Below are 16,119 nucleotides of genomic sequence, written 5' to 3'. Positions count from 1 at the left end.
AGCGGGTATGCACGACTAGAAGTTATGCTGGAAGCGAAAGAAAGGAAAAGAAAGAGGATAGGCAATGGATATGCTGAAAGGGAAGACTCCTGAAGACTATATACGCTAGTTGGGTCTAGAGAATGTGGTCTATCATATCGAACTTGATTCTAGTAAAGACATCGATGGGAATTGTAGATATTTGTTTATATAGGCTGACCAAATAGGAACTCTCGCAAATACAGAATGAGATATTCCATAAGCCATATCTATGCTATTTTATAGAGATTTTCATATCATTTCCATTACTAACTCAGCTACTATTCAGGACTTTCCTCAATATTTCTTTATCAAATGACAAATCTTACTATGTACCTTATCTCAATAACTGCATGTTATCGATAAATTAATCGAGATTGCTAGATATATGTATTAGCTATTCATATTCATCGCAGCATATATATAATATAAATATCATTTCAAAGTTACTCTAATTGACACAGAACAAATATGCCCGTCCTCCAAAGGGCATATTCAAGGGGCATAAAATAAACTGAGTAATAGCGGAAGACGAACAACAAGCAAGACAGTTTGCGGTTAAAATAATATCGCGTACTTTATAGTTCCGGCTGCACTGGCTTAAATAAACACTGAAAGTGACTAAACGCAGGGCATATTGCAGTCGAGTCGAACAGATCAAGCCCTGAGCTGTGCAGAGTGAGCGTTGGAGCGAATGGAAACTTATGAAGGAAGTCTTTAAGAGATTTCCAAACTGTAAGTCAGAATAAAATATGAATGAATATGACAAGCTGCCATATGTATACCCTATAATAGATGGTGGACATGTTGAATACCTATTCCCCTCTGCGTGTAACATTCTGATTTAAAGTCTTATTTTCGTCTTGGGGCTTTTTTCTGCTTCATTGCTTTCAGCATGCCTCGCTCCCACTCCCCCCCTCTCTCTCTCTCTCACTCCTCTTCACACCTTCACACTGAATTTAAATGCAGCCCAAAAAATATATGTATGTGCATTGCTGTAGCTTAAATTGAAATTGAAATTGAAATTTGTGGCTTAGGCAAAAAGTTGTCGCGCCTCGCGTTGTGGCTCGAACTTGTCAATGCCACAATTTGCCGTGGGCTGTCACATGTGTGTGTGTGTGTGTGTGCGTAGGCTATTGCCACTGTCACGGCGACAGCTTCATAATTGTTAAGGAGCTCCAGTCGCAACTTCGCAGGGCGCAGGGCCCAAGACATTTGTGTGTGGCATGCCCCCAAGTGGCAAGCACTTGTACTTGTATTTTGTCAGGTCAGAATATAGTGAACTTTTCTTTGTTTATGTGTTGGGTGTGTGAGTGAGTGTGTGTGCGTGAGTGTTGGTGTGCGTTTACTTTTTATTCACATTTTCGCATTGTTGGCAGTCGTAAAAACTTTGTCGCTGTTGCTGCTGCTGTTGCAGCTGTTGCTGCTCCTGCTGTTGCTGTTGCTGCTCCTGCTGTCATAAAAGTTGCATAAAACTGCACAGATTTTTCTTGAACAATGTGCAGCACACACTGTGTGTGTGTGTGTGTGTGTGTGGGTGTATGTACTTGCAGCCTTAAGACGGGACTGCACATTAAGTTTTTAGCTTTGATGACGCGCCAAATGGCAAATCATTTGCACGTCAAGCGTAGGCGTCAACGAGCGAGAAACACAAAGAGGAACCGAGAGAAAGCGAGGGAGCAAGGGAGAGTGGAGAGTGGAGGGAGTGAGTGTATCGACCTCGACATGGACTTGGCATGTGTCGTGGCCTGGATTTAATTTAGATAAAAGCTTTGCAGCCATCCACTCCAACCACACGCATATTACACTGAAATCAATTCCATAAACACTTGCCGCAACCTTTGCCAGCGACGACAATTTATTTTCATGAACCCACGCACGCACACACACACACACACGCACACGCACACCATATCTACCTAACGGTTTAAACCCATTGATGATATGAGAACAGCAAGTGGATTAGACTATTACGCCGTATCAGGCTAATAGCTTTGCCGTGCAGCCAGATTTTTAAAGAACAACCTCTTGAAGACCGCAAAGCAGCTTAAAAATGAAATTTTCTTTGAGATGCATTTGCATATTTTTTTGCTGATAAATGTGGAATTTTATAAAGGGAGATAAAAGAAAATAAGCATTGAAACAGAAAGAATATGAGTAAGAAATGAGTGAATTGAAAGAGAAGGAATATAGGAAGAACTGATTGAATTGAAAGAGAGGGAACATGAGTAAGAATGGCTTGAATTAGAAGAGAAGGAACTGATTAAATTGAAATATTCTTTCTGAAAGAAAATAAACATTGAAACAGAAGGAATATGAGTAAGAACTGATTGAATTGAAAGAGAAGGAATATAAGAAAGAACTGGTTGAATTAAAACATATGAAATCGTGAGCAGAACTAACGTCAATTCACATAGTAAGGATGCAACTAAGATTGAATCGTGCACTGAAGCCGTCCCAAGTCAAATCTCTGCAGCACCGACGATAGCTCTGAAGGTAAACCTAAGTCTCTGATTAAACGGCGAATGGGCTATAAAAACTCTGCCAGCTGACCACGGATTAGGTACTTGAAACATAAAATGAGCCAAGGACAGTTAAGGAAGCAAGCTGGAAACAAGTGTTTTCGACGTGAATGGAAAAGTTAACAAAGACCTGTTAGCAGCGTGAACTAAAGCAGCCACAACTTACGAAACCAGCCCTAGTACAAAAAATAACCTCAAGCCATTGCTAAAAAGGGTAAAAGGACACAAGCTTAAGCAATAAGCAGAAATAAATGCATGTATAGTATATATACTATACTATTATAATGTATGCAGGTATGCATCTGTTGTTAACCACAAAGATTGTTTATGAATCTTACCAACTGTTGCCAAATACTTACCCGAAATTGAATAAAAGTCAATTAAAGTTAACGAATAAATCTAACAATATTCCGTTGTAAATAAATAATGCTGTTATTTTAAATATTCATTGACATTTATTGATTGAATTTGATAAGTTTTCTCTTCATTTTGTTTTTCACATATATTAAATATGAATTTTAGTTAAATTTTGGTTTTTGCTTTGATTATGCTTTTGTTTTTGTTGTTGTTGTTGTTGTTGTGATTTAAAACAGTTTTTGCACACACACTTATTGTTAGTTTAGGATTTATGGAATTTTTGCTATTTCTGATGTAATTCTTAAAATTTGATTTCTCTTTGTGTAGTTTTACATATTTAAATTGGAGTTTTAGGAACCGGCACGTGGCTCTGTTAGTAGTTCTCATAACACACTTAAAGCACACATTTAAAAATGATATATCATTTATATATATAACTTTGCTCTAGAGTTTAGCTAGGTAGTTTTTACTGTTTTGTTTCGGCGGTAAACGTTTGCGTTTGTCTTGGCTTATTTAAGTAAAATATATATGTATATAAAAACCAAAAAAATATTTAAACAACATTCAGTAACAATTTATAAATGTATGTGTATGTGTGTTGGTGTGTGTGTGTGTGTAGATAAATCAAGAAAAATAGTACTTGTTACGTTTGCTTGTATATAGCATTCATATGTTTTGCTTTTGTATAAGTTTTATATATGTATATATGTATGTATATCGTAGTATAATCTTGTAGGAGGGCTTATTGTAGGTTCTTGTTGCATTTGTTACCAGAGCTTCACAATTCGGTATATACTGTATATACTTTATATATATATTTGTTCAATAGTTATCATTCCTTTTGGCCTTTTCATGTTTTTGATCTCTTTATCCCCTTGCTCGTTTGTTGGTTTGTAAATGCCTTTGGTCTCAATTTGGTTTGGCCAATTTTTGCATTTTTTTATTTTAGTTTCAATATGCTTGATTTGATTTGGTTTTATATGTAACTTCGTTTTGTTTCTTTGGTTTTGCAATACATTATTTTCTAGTGCTCGTTATACTATGTAATATGCATAATTTGATTTGATTTATTCAACTTCTGTCTGTGTTTCGGCTTCTTGTTTTACGCTTTAGGAAATTATCATAGATAGAGGTACACACATATCGTCGACACAGTAGTTGTCTGGTTACTTTTCTTAGTGTGGCAAATAGTTTGCCTATTTATTGTTTATATGCATAAATTGATTTACTTATTTATTAGCTATTTGCTACTTAGATATGGAAGAGAGCAGTTTTTGTTTGCAGCTAATTCAAGGTCGGGGAACTGAGAGAGAAACGAGTGCAAGTGCTTTGGGGTAACAAATGAAAGTGCGGGAGAGAGGGAGAGAGAGAGAGAAATGCAGCTGAAGCAGTTGCAAGTTCAATACTGCAACTGGAACATTGGGAGTGGTACATTGGATACCCAAAGTTTAGCAAAGTGAAACAGTCAAACTGATGCACTCAAAGTGGAACAGTCGAAGTGAAACACTCAAAGTGAAAAACTCACAGTGCAACACTGAAAGTGGAAATGCGACGAAGCAATTAGGTATATACAAAATTAGGTATATACAAAAGCAAAAGTTTCTAATGAAAATAAAACAACTCTTATTGAAACAATTGGAAATGAAACAGTTCAAATAATACAACTACGAGTTGCAAAACTCAAAAATCGAAAACAAAAAGGCACAAAAGTGAAGTAGACAAAGAATGAACAGAATTCATAAGTGGAATGACTGGAATTGAAACAGGCTGAGACAGAGCTGAGTTCGTGTACAGAAAACAGTTGAAGGTTCAGGGTATCACATATCAAGCTTTCTATCTTTCCTACCTAACCAACTTGGGCTTAGGCAGCTTCGAATTACACTTCGATGTGGCATACGGCAACTCTATAGTCAGCCAGGGTTGTCAACTAGCTACCTTTATTGATTGATGTGTGTGCGTCAACCCTGATGAAACTTGAAAGTGATTGAAAATGAAAAGAATTTAGCATTTTAATATAATTAGCTTAAATACTAAATTATTTTAATTTTGTTTTGCATTTTGCATAATTCATATATGGTTCATGTACATATATAAATACTTTTATAGTACATATGGTATGTATATAATATAATACTCATTCATTTTTCTTTTCAGTTTTTGTAATTAATTTTAATGAAGTTTTTAGTCGTCTTTTAGTGTATATATTAAAAATATTTGTTAGTTTTGTTTTTTGTTTTTCTATATAATTTGACTTGGATTTTTGTTGATTTTTTGTGCTTTTAATAAAATGTTGTTTTTTATTTTAAATATTTTAGTTCTTTGTGTTGCGCTTCAAATTTTAAAACCTGTTTCTCTGTGGCCTTGCGAAAGGTATAAAAAGTTTACAGTTAAGAATTATCCATTTACATATAAGATATATGTATGTGTGTGTGTGGGTGTTTGAGTGTGTGTGTATGTACATAGACACTTGTATATAGTACAAAATTTACAATAGAAGCGAAAACTTCTCTAAGGTTTCGAAATGAACAAAAACTAAAGCAAAAATAGTTTTAAAGGTTTTTGTTTTTGTTTTTGATTTTTCTTGGTAATTTTAAGAAGCCTCAAGTCAAGTGTATAAAAAGCAATCAGCTGAAGGCTACTTCAGGCACTCACTGTGCCCACAGTGCTGTGTGCAAGCGTGTGTCCCATAAATTTATACAAAATCCGTGCTCAGAAAATAGTTTACAAATATTCTAAAGACTTAGTTACACTGTCCTTTGGGCGTGATATATTTATATATATATAGATATATTTATTGTATACATTCATATGAAGTTGTATGATTTTCTGTGTCAATTGTAAATAGCTTTGTGTGTGTGAGAGAGTAAGTATGTGTGTGTGTAGTAGGATTTGTTTAAAGAAGCTCGGAGTTACGCATATTTTGATTGTTTTTAAGGTTCCTTCACTGGCGTTTCATAGAAAAGGTTTTTGATCGATAGATATCGATAGTTAGTTGTAGCTAAAATTGACTCAAAAAAAGTTGTGTGTAGATTTCAATAGTCATTCACTTGCAGAGTCCTAAACGGAAGAGTAGTATTTTAAATTGGGATGTACGAAAATCTCAATTATATATTAGATACCTGAACTATCGGCAATGATAATGTTGTGGTTAAGGAATTTGTGCTTTAGTCTCTGAAATATTCTCTTCCTTTATAAGAACTCTGCAAGTTTTAGCTTCGATTCGAACCGAAACTTGTCGCTTGATGATTCGTGTCTTTTTGTAAAAGTCTTCAAAACGCAGCTGGGTGCCTCGAAATGTTTGTTTTCGGTGTCTAGATGTGTGTCTCTGAGTGTTTGCTTAAGTTCTACAAATAGGTTTTGCCTAATTGTGACAATTTCAGCAAGTACTACGCTCCTACATAGATAGTCCCTAATATATGTATATATATATATTTGTATATATGTGTGTTTGTATAGGTATTATGTGGTATGTGGGTGATGTTTGTAGCCAACGTAAAGTCTAGAACATTTGGGCACGAGTTTCGGGTGTCTGAGCACCCGCTCGTCCCGTTACTTGTTACTTATGCACCATTTGAATTTCGTGAATTTTCTAACATTTACAAACAGAGGAAGTGTCAAGCAACTACATTACACAATACATAAATACAGAATAGTTACAATATATTTGTTTTTCTTTACTTTATACATTACTCATATATATATAGGGTAAAAAAAAAAAATAAAATAAAATGTATAATGATAATGAATAGAGTTTGCCTAAATATAATGTTTTAATGCAACGCAATTTGATTGCATGCCGTCAATTTTCCCTTTCAGTTTCTCTACGTTTTCTGAGTTACGTTTTTCAAACGATGCTCACCTGGGCTCCAGCTTAGAATCAGTTGATGAAACGTGCCTTCTGTTTGCGCACGAAATCCTGCGCCTGTTTGTCATTCACGCGCAGCTCCAGTATTTGCAAAATCGGATTGCCTGCAGGTAACGGGAAAACGAAAAAAGCGTAGGGATTAAGCCGTGAGGGCTGCATAAACCCAAGCGAATCCAAACTGTTTCCACGAACAGCGATAGCTGCTGCATAAATATTGCACTTGGGCCTTAAGCCTTCAAGTTGGGAAATGGAATCATAACATTCACTATTTATAGAGCTTTTATCATTCGATCTACTTGAATTTCAGACTGAAAATGAGTAAGGGTAACCCTGACGGGAGTAACCGACTCGGAGATACTTTCTCTAATCCCTAATCCCTGATCCCTATACAGATTCTGTTTCACTCAGAACATAATGGAATTGAACCATTCAAACCCCGCTTTAAATAACTAACAATATATTTTCATACAAATAAAGCTGTTTACCCTCATTCACTTCCCTCCCTTCACATTCACACAATAACAATTTTCAGTCTCGCTTGGCTTTGCCGCAGCGAGGAAAAAGCCATTTTGGGTACTCACATTTATCCTTTTGCTGCATTAGCGGCAGCTCGATTTGCTTCAGGCCATGGAAGTTATCCACGCTGGTGCTGTAGTCCGCCACACCGGGTATGTTGCCAAGAGCCAGGAAAGCCTCGCCGCCAAAGTCGTTTGCGGTGAGCACATCGTGATCCATGACCGTAAAGCAAATCATGGCGCCTTCGGTCAGGCACTGCTCCAGTGTAACAGAAAATTCGAAGCATTCATCGAAAATGGGATTCAAAGTGCGCTGGGGAAGGGAAAGTCAATCAGAAGAGTCAGAGTGGGGTCAAAGTGAGCCCTCAGCCTTAACCCACCTTGTGCACATTGGTCTGCTGCTCCATGCAGTGCTGGAAGACGCGTCGCGGCAGCAGCTCGATGACCACGAAGGGATCGCTGAAGCCATTCGGATCGAGCGGCACCACGTCCCGGGCGTGCAGCACCTCCACGCACAGCGAGTCGTGATTGAAGTAGGCGCGCACGGCCAGGGAGCCATACGGGCCGGGCATGATTGCCACGAGCTGCTCGCGCAGGCGATTCATGTAGAACATGTCGATCAGGCGTTCCGTGTCCGTCTTGTGGAACTGCAGCCGCTGCTCGATGCGCCAGAAGTCCTCCGTGTGCAGGCACTCCAGCAGGAGGCCCTGGCCCTCGGCGTGAAAGAAGTCGACCAGCAGCTGGAGCGCCTCGTACAGGCGCTTGTGGAAGTGCGTGGGCTTGTCCGTCTCATCGCCCGTCTCCATCTGGCGCGCCATCTCACCCAGCACTGTCTTCCAGATGAAGCGCAGCGAGCGGTTAAAGTTCTTGGTGAGCAGTGCACTGTTCAGAGCGGCCAGGTGACAGTCCAGGTACTCCAGCAGTGGGACGATGGCCTGATTGGCGGGCAGCGAGTCCGGCGACCAGGCCAGGTGGAACACAGCCTTCTGCAGGGACATCTGCATGAGCGGCGCGAGCTTCGAGAGTATGCGCTCGCAGCGGTTCTCCATGTGGGTCAGGCTCGACTCCAGCAGATTGTCGGCCGACTCCTCCAGGGGCTGTTCGTCCGACCGGAACTCGGCGAGCGTGCGACGCACATACTCCACATTGTTGACCGTGACGCACATGTCGTCCGAGCACCGGAACGGACCCTGCTGCTCGTAGTAGCCGCTGTCCGCCAGCGTCGTGTGTATCAGATCGCAGTAGTGCATGGCCGCGGAGCAGACGACGTCGATTAGCTGCGACTCGAGCATGATGGCCGTGTCCTCGTCGGGCCAGTTGATGACCTTCCAGAACTCCTTAATGTTCAGCAGCGTGCTGGCCGTGTCCACCGAGGAGCTACTGTAGCGCACGATGCGCTCGCCCTCGCATATGGCATCCATGCGAATCGCAGCACGAATGCGCTGCAGGGCCTTCGCCTTGCTAACCATCATCCAGCGCTCGAAGGTGGGTATGAACCACTCATGGCTGTTGCTCAACGCCAGCGGCTTCTCGGGCGGCTGGGGCTGGGCGGACAAGTGGCGCTTCAGCTGACAGAATTCCTGCAATGCTAGAAACAGCTCGAATGGCTTTGTGTCCACCGGCTCGGCGTCGCCCTCCAGCACCGCATACTGCGACAGATTCATGCGAATGCCAGGCACCTGCCCAGCAGCCATCCGCGTGTACACCTCCTCGCCAACCATCGCGTCGTACTGCTTGTAGATGATGCTGAAGTACTGAATGCCATTCGTGCTGCGAACAAAACCGAATACCAGATAGCCGAGCTGAGATAAATGTGCGAATTGATGTTTAAGCTAACTACAGTGAATGCCTCAAGGAATGAAATAGGAGAATCACGATTTGCCTTACTCCTCTCCCGAGACACAGCAAAAGGCAAGATTTATACGGACAGACACACACTTATAATCGAGGCATCTCGATTGACTGCCTTAAAGTACACGTAAGCCAGCACTCACTGTAGTTGCTCGGGCAAGTCGCAGCTAAGCTGAAAATCGATAGAGCTGAAAATCAGCTTCAAGTTTGCCATTCGACCCCATTTTAAAGGCTACAATTAGCTTCTTGGTAGCATTGCCTCAACTAAATTTGCTAATGCCACTCAACGCTCAACACTTTCGCTCGCTCGGACAGCAAATGTGAAAATTCAACCCTCTCTCTCCCTCTCACTCAGTTCCTCAGCCTGGCTTAAATGGACCATCAGGATGCCAGTCTGTGCGCCTCTTTCGGGCGCTTGGGGAACGTGAGCGCATTTTTATGACAGCGCAATTAATTTGAGGCTTATGTGTGTAAGCCACTTGATGTGCTCATTAGGAACCTTTTATGGCCGCGCTAACTAGCAAATATGCGACTGATTAGATAAGTGCAGGCGTATAAATTGCCGATGCCCGTTCTTAAATACGGTTCGCCGAGTTGGCGTTGGCCTTGCGGAGCTGACAATTACTGGACTCAACATACATATGTCCAGTTATCGATGCCTCAATAATGATCAATTCAATGCAGCAGCCAAAAACTGGAAAATCAGTGTTGTTTAGTGACAGAAGACCGTAAGGAACGTAAAAGTTACGCGTTTAAAAGAGATATACAGAATAATAGAGAAATCGATAAATCGATAAATCGATTATGATAATGCTACAACATAGTTTTCTTCAAATTAGTTGGGCTAAGCATTTATAGTAAGTCTACTATGCACATTTCGAGTCTAAGTAACAATCGATAACAACATATCGATAAGTCAAGGATGTCGAATACAGCATAATGAAGTCACACAAAAGTTGAATGCATTGCATAAGAATCGTTAAGTCGATAAGTAATACAAATGTGACTGGCTTCACGCAAAGGCAGTGTTGTGTAACGTTACACAAGCCAAGCATGAAATGTAGCTCTTAAAAGTATTCTTCTATTGCAAGTGCCGAGTATTCTCCCTCCAGCGTATTTGACTCCATGCCCAAGTAGCACACTGTATCAATATCGAATAGAGGAAACCATATTATTTTAAGTGCAGTTACCCAACTGTCAAAGCGAACTTTCGTTACTAATTAATGAAGTTTATAGCCGTTGAAACAACAAACAAACTAACCAACTGATTAGTGGGCACTATAAACTTGAACTGGAGCAGTTGAACCACCGTAAATGGGTTCGATTGCCGTTGCCATTGCCATTGCAGTGGGAGTTTTCCATTTTCTTTTTTGGGTTAAATGCGCTGTTTTTGTTAAACTGTTTGTGAATTTTATTTGTCCGGGCATCGGGGGGAGCGCGGTCTGGCTGAGCGGCTGAGTGGGTGGCCTTGGAGCGAGCTTTATATGCGACACGTGCCGCACATATTCAATGGAATGCTGGACAAAGGTGATGGGAGCACAGCAGGTGGGGTAATCGGGACTCGTTTACTCACTTGTCGAAGAGCGCATGATAGTAGGTCTGGCCCAGCTGGATGTCAGCGGTTAATGTCGTTACGAAATTCGATAATGGATTGGGCAGGCACTGCGACTCGCGCAGCACATTCTGCCCCCACATGATGGAGCCCTTGCGCAGCGCATTCACCACCTCGCCGCGCACGCCCTTGTTGAAGGGGCAGACGGCGCGGAAGGCGCGCATCGAGCCGAGCAGACCCAGACAGCGCAGCAGAAACTCCAGGCGTATGAGCGAGGGCGGGTTCAGCGCCGGAAAGATGTCCCGATGCCGTCTGATCTGATTCAATGAGCGCTCTACGAAACCATTCATTGCCTCCGCCAGCCACTGCTCCAGGTCGCGCGTGAGCGGCTCCTGATTGGGCTGATTCCACTGCTTCTCCACATCGGTCAGCAGGCGGTGCAGAAACTTCGGATCCATGGGCGTTGAGCGATTCAGTCGAGCGGCGGCCACGTATCTGGAAAGACAAGGAGCAATGGCAGCCTATTCGCTGTGGAGCACTCGGTTGGCCCACTCACCTGGCCATGGCGCACTGCAGGTCCGTCAGCTCCGACTGCACCGCCAACTGATGGAGTATGGTCAGCGCTGGCCCGGGCAGGTCGCCGCTCCAGGTCCAGCTGGGCTCGTGTGTGGTCACCTCGTGCTGCATGAAGACCAGCTGCAGCTGCTCGAGCTTGTGCAGCTGCTGCTCGTTGCTCTCGTCGGCCGCATGGCCCCGATCCTCGCGCGTCGACAGCCACAGCTTGAGGCGAATGCGGCCCTGCACTGTGCTGCGGTGACTGCGCGCCTCCAGCTTGAACCAGGCGTCCAGCCCGGTCGAGGGTATCTCAGCTATGGGTATGTTCACGGAGCCGAGGAAGTCATCCTGGGAGCCCTGCCGCGCCGACTGACAGACCTGCTTGAAGAAGCGCCCCAGGCCGCGCACGCCGCGCACCTCGTTCAGGCGCGACACGGCGTCCATGACGCAGCTCTCGTCGTCGTGGTCCCAAATGTCCAGGTGGAAGGTGTCCGTGTTGATGTCATCGATGTCGCTGCGCAACGAAAATTTATTTGCTTTCAGTATTGATTTGATTTATTTGCCTGTGGCCGACCCACTAATGCGACCGCCATTAATTTGTCTAATTAGCAGCAGCGCCGATAAGTAGGCAACACTTTTTGAATGCCGCCCCAAGAGCTCCGATAGTATACATAGAAAGAAGCCCTTTAAGCATGTCTTTAATAGCAGCTGCTCTAGTGTGTCCACTTTTGTATATACCATTGACTCATGGGAAATGGGAGTTTAGATAGGGATTATGTCACAGTGTGTGTAGCAGGGCTCATAATATGTATTCCTGATCCGAATTTACCTGCAGCTGCCCCCAAGATATGTAGATTAAAGGTAATGTCAACAGTGGGCTGAGTCCAAGGTATCTATCAGTCAGTTACTCCCCTTTGTGACACTTTTGCTTGTTTCTTTTTTATAGCAAATACTCAAATTTCATATTTACGACTCGTATTATCCACACATATGAAACAAAAGAACTCATTTGACGCTTTACGAGCAGATTTACGGATATGGGAACACGTTTTGAATACGCTTTACGCTTTTAAGCCTTTACGGCTACAGTTTGTATGCATAAATGTTTAATGATTCTATAGAAACAGAAGGCATAATTAACTTCAGCTGGCAGCTCAGCTCTGACTCCCTCATGGCCCGGTCAAAGGTCACACGCTGTTTACTTGAATATTTCTACTGTGAATTTATGCTACACTGATTAACTACAAGTTAAGTATAAGTATAAGTGTAGGAGTGTAAGAGTCCTCCATACTCCATGCAAGTTTTCATGAGTATATGAATAAATGTCAAGCTCTATCATTCTAACGTGCTTGCTAACAGTCTATCCTCACTTTAATATTTCTACTATTAAATACCGATTAACTACAAGTTATGTATTTAGTTAATATGCTTGTAAGAAATAGAGAGTCTTCCATACTCCATGCACGTTTAATGAGTATATGAGTATAAAATATCATTCTAATGTGATTCTTAACAGTCTATCCTCACTTTAATATTTATACTGTCAAATTTTGACACACTGATTAACTACAAGTTAAGTATTTACTTAATATGCGTATAATACATATAGAGTCTTCCATACTCCATGCACGTTTAATGAGTATATGAGTATAAAATATCATTCTAATGTGATTCTTAACAGTCTATCCTCACTTTAATATTTCTATTGTCAAATTATGACACGCTGATTAACTACAAGTTAAGTATTTACTTAATATGCGTATAATACATATAGAGCTTTCCAATCTCCATGCATGTTTAATGAGTATATGAAGCAATGTCCAACTCTTTCCAACTCTCTCTCTCTCTTTCTACTGTCTGTCCTCACTTTATTTCCACTGTCAACTTATGCTACGCCTCCTAACTACCAGCTAAGTATTTCATATGGCAACTCCTTGTCAACTTATTGCTAGCTCAACTTTGAGTAAACGCTAAACAATCCAACAGCTTGTCAACTTGCATAAATTTCCATGTTGTATTGGCATTTTAAAACACGGAATTGCTCCTTGAGGACAGCTGTGCTGCAGCTTATATTGATTGCAATTGCAACATAAATTTGATGGCGATTGCAATTGCTATTGTTAAATGTATTGTCGATTTTATGGCCGCAATTAAATTTTGTTTTTTTTTTCTTTTTCCTTTCCCTTGCCTCGTAAATTACGGCCCACAATGGGAAGTTGTTTTGCTCCATTGTTTGTCAGAGATCGCAGCTGAACGATAAATGTTTGTGTTTGTGTGTGTGTGTGTGGAGAGTGGAGTGCGGGATTGGGGGCAATGCGGCGTATGCGCAACATTTGTCATGCGGCGAGCCGTAAATGAACTGAAATGAACAGTCTCCAGGCACCTACAAATCGAAATTCCAAAGTATTCTCTATATATTTCAAACTAAATTGAGCGAACGCATCGAGCCGTAATTGAATATTTTTTTTGAGCGAGCGGATAATGGAGACGTGATGGTATTTAAATGTGTCTATATCGATAAGATGGATAATCATTTGATGCACACTTACAATTTGAATTTCTCATTCCATTTGGGGCTGAGCGTGTGGGGCTTGATGCTGGTCGCCTTGATGAGCTTGGCAGGGACCGGGCCGCCCAGCGAGTCGCGCTGCTCCCGTCGACCGGCCTCGCGCCGCTTGAAGCTCAAGCGGAAGCTGTGCTTGCGATGCGGCGGAGAGTCCGTGGCACTGTTATCAAAGCCACCGCTCATGTCCGCCGAGAGGGCGCGCGGCGTCGGCGGCAGCGGCAGCGGCGACACCGGCGGACCGCCGTCCGGCTGTATGCCTAGCATGCAATATGGATCCGAGAAGCCTGCACAGGAAGAGAGAGAGAGAGAGGGAGAGAGAGTGTGTGTGTGAGAAAGAGTGTTATAACAGTAATGAAAAGCGTGCGACATTAAATGGCAATTAATGATAGTCGCCTGCAGGCAGCAGCAGCAGCAGCAGGAGCAGCAGCAGGAGCAGCAGCAGCTAGCTGGTTGTCAGCTGGCAGCAGACACTGCTGGTCACACAGGGCGTATGATTAACATTTCATTTGCATAAAGTGCCGCTCAATTATTAAGTGCCACTGATTTATACACACACACACACATACACAGTGAAAGTAACAAAGAGAGCAGAGAAAGACAGCAGAAGAGAGTGGGTGAGGGAGGGAGGGAGGTAGGGGATTACACTGCGTGTGGCAACCTTTGCGGCAGCTGAGCTTGCGAGCAACTCAGCTGGGAGATAATAATCGATTAAATGTCTTCAATGGGCTATACGAATTTAATTCGAGCTCTGTGAGCGCAGATTGCTTTAACACGCCATAGAGATGGGTGAGTGACACGAGACACGACATAACAAAGCCAAAAAGAACAGGGCGGCTCAATATCCAAGCACTAATACCTATGGGAAGACTAAGCAGACTAATATTGATAAAAATAGACCTAGTCTAAGAAAATAATAGTTTGCAAATTAATTGCAATTTATTTATTATATTATTTAAAAGCACTTCAACTTTATCCATTAAGAGAGCGATAGATATATCTGCAGACATTCAGTCGGACTGAGCACGCTGCCATCTCTAGCTGAGATTATTAGAAAAACTAGTCAACTGCGAGTCGGTGTATTTTTTGTAACGCTTGAGCTGAAATAGTAGCGATTGCTGCTAATGAAAACAGAGCCTGATGCCAACCATCAGATCTGGCAATGGCAACGACTACGGCCAATTGCGGAAGGCCAAACAAAAGGCGAGGCACTCATCAGCCACGTTTCATTGGCAACGAGTAGCAGTAGTAGTAGTAGTAGTTGTTGTTGTTGTTGCTATTGGCAGCCAGGCAGGCAAGCAAGCAGACGTTAGCCATCAGCAGTACATTTAGCAGATGGCAGCTGGAGAGAGAGAGAGAGAGAGAGAGAGAGAGAGAGAGGCAAGGCAGAGCACAGCAAATGTTGAGTCTGGCAACAGGAGGGAGCACTCAACGTATTCCTTACACATCCTTGAGCACATTAAAATGCGAAATTGCGTTGCCTTCGATGAAGGCGGCAGCAGCAGCAGCAGGAGCAGGAGCAGCAGCAGCAGCAGCAGCAGAGGCTGCTCTTCTGCGAGCATAATGAACAAAATGGGAAGCATTAAATTGCAAATTTATTGAACGAGCTGCGGAACAGAGTCGATGACTTGACTTTGGCCCTGCGTCTCTGGCGGTTTGCTCAGCGCCGCTCGGATCGCTGAGTGTGGATGGGTTCTGGCCATAACTGTGACATGGCTGAAACAACCAAATAAGTGTTTAGAGTTTATAGTGACTATATTTGATAGATATACAATCAAAACTATAAGTTCTTTATGTGTTATATTATTATTATTATAATATAATGTTATTTGTCAAATTCTGATAATTTTGATTTCCTATGAAATAAGTAGAGAATATTAGGTTCGATATATATCGATATTTCTGATCGTGGAATATTTTGTTAAGCTTTGCTCTGCATATTTGTGGAAAAAATCACAAATATATGGGTGTTTTGTTATTTATATTGGCTTTTATATATGTGAATACTATTAAACAATATTTTTTCCATATTTATCACTTAAGAAATTTGTAGATTAATTTTCAATTAGTTATTCAATCACAATTTCTAGCTCTGATTATTATATTTTTGACATTGCGGTGCCACACCAGTAGCATAGCCATTTATCTGCAATTTACAGGGTATTATTAACATGTGACAAAAATGTAAAATATATGAGCATGACGCATATTGCGAACAGTTTATTGGTGACTCGTTTGGCTTTTTGATGCGCCCAATCAGGCACACACACGCACTCAAAGCACCCACACACACATACACAGAGAGGAAATTCATAATGCAA

General features: G+C 42.1%; 1 protein-coding gene across 6 annotated transcripts in view; it reads right to left on the bottom strand.

Annotated features, from left to right (window-relative positions):
• Positions 1-3,096: 3,096 nt before the first annotated feature.
• unc-13-4A (BAI1 associated protein 3) overlaps positions 3,097-16,119 on the bottom strand; it is a 77,143-nt gene continuing 64,120 nt past the window's right edge. For all 6 annotated transcript variants that reach the window (XM_018007955.2, XM_089467086.1, XM_089467087.1 and 3 more), the window contains 6 exons: positions 13,785-14,085; positions 11,237-11,749; positions 10,702-11,175; positions 7,658-9,047; positions 7,344-7,590; positions 3,097-6,866 (listed from right to left, as the gene is read on the bottom strand). In XM_018007955.2, coding sequence (XP_017863444.1) covers positions 6,775-6,866; positions 7,344-7,590; positions 7,658-9,047; positions 10,702-11,175; positions 11,237-11,749; positions 13,785-14,085 — 3,017 coding nt within the window. In that variant the 3' untranslated portion in view covers positions 3,097-6,774. The remainder of the gene's footprint in view (positions 6,867-7,343; positions 7,591-7,657; positions 9,048-10,701; positions 11,176-11,236; positions 11,750-13,784; positions 14,086-16,119) is intronic.

Source organism: Drosophila arizonae, chromosome 4, assembly GCF_054131065.1.
Source record: "Drosophila arizonae isolate 15081-1271.41 chromosome 4, UAZ_ARI_1.0, whole genome shotgun sequence".
NCBI lineage: Eukaryota > Metazoa > Arthropoda > Insecta > Diptera > Drosophilidae > Drosophila > Drosophila arizonae.
Note: the sequence above shows the minus strand (reverse complement) of the source record. Positions and strands in the feature narration are given on the sequence as shown.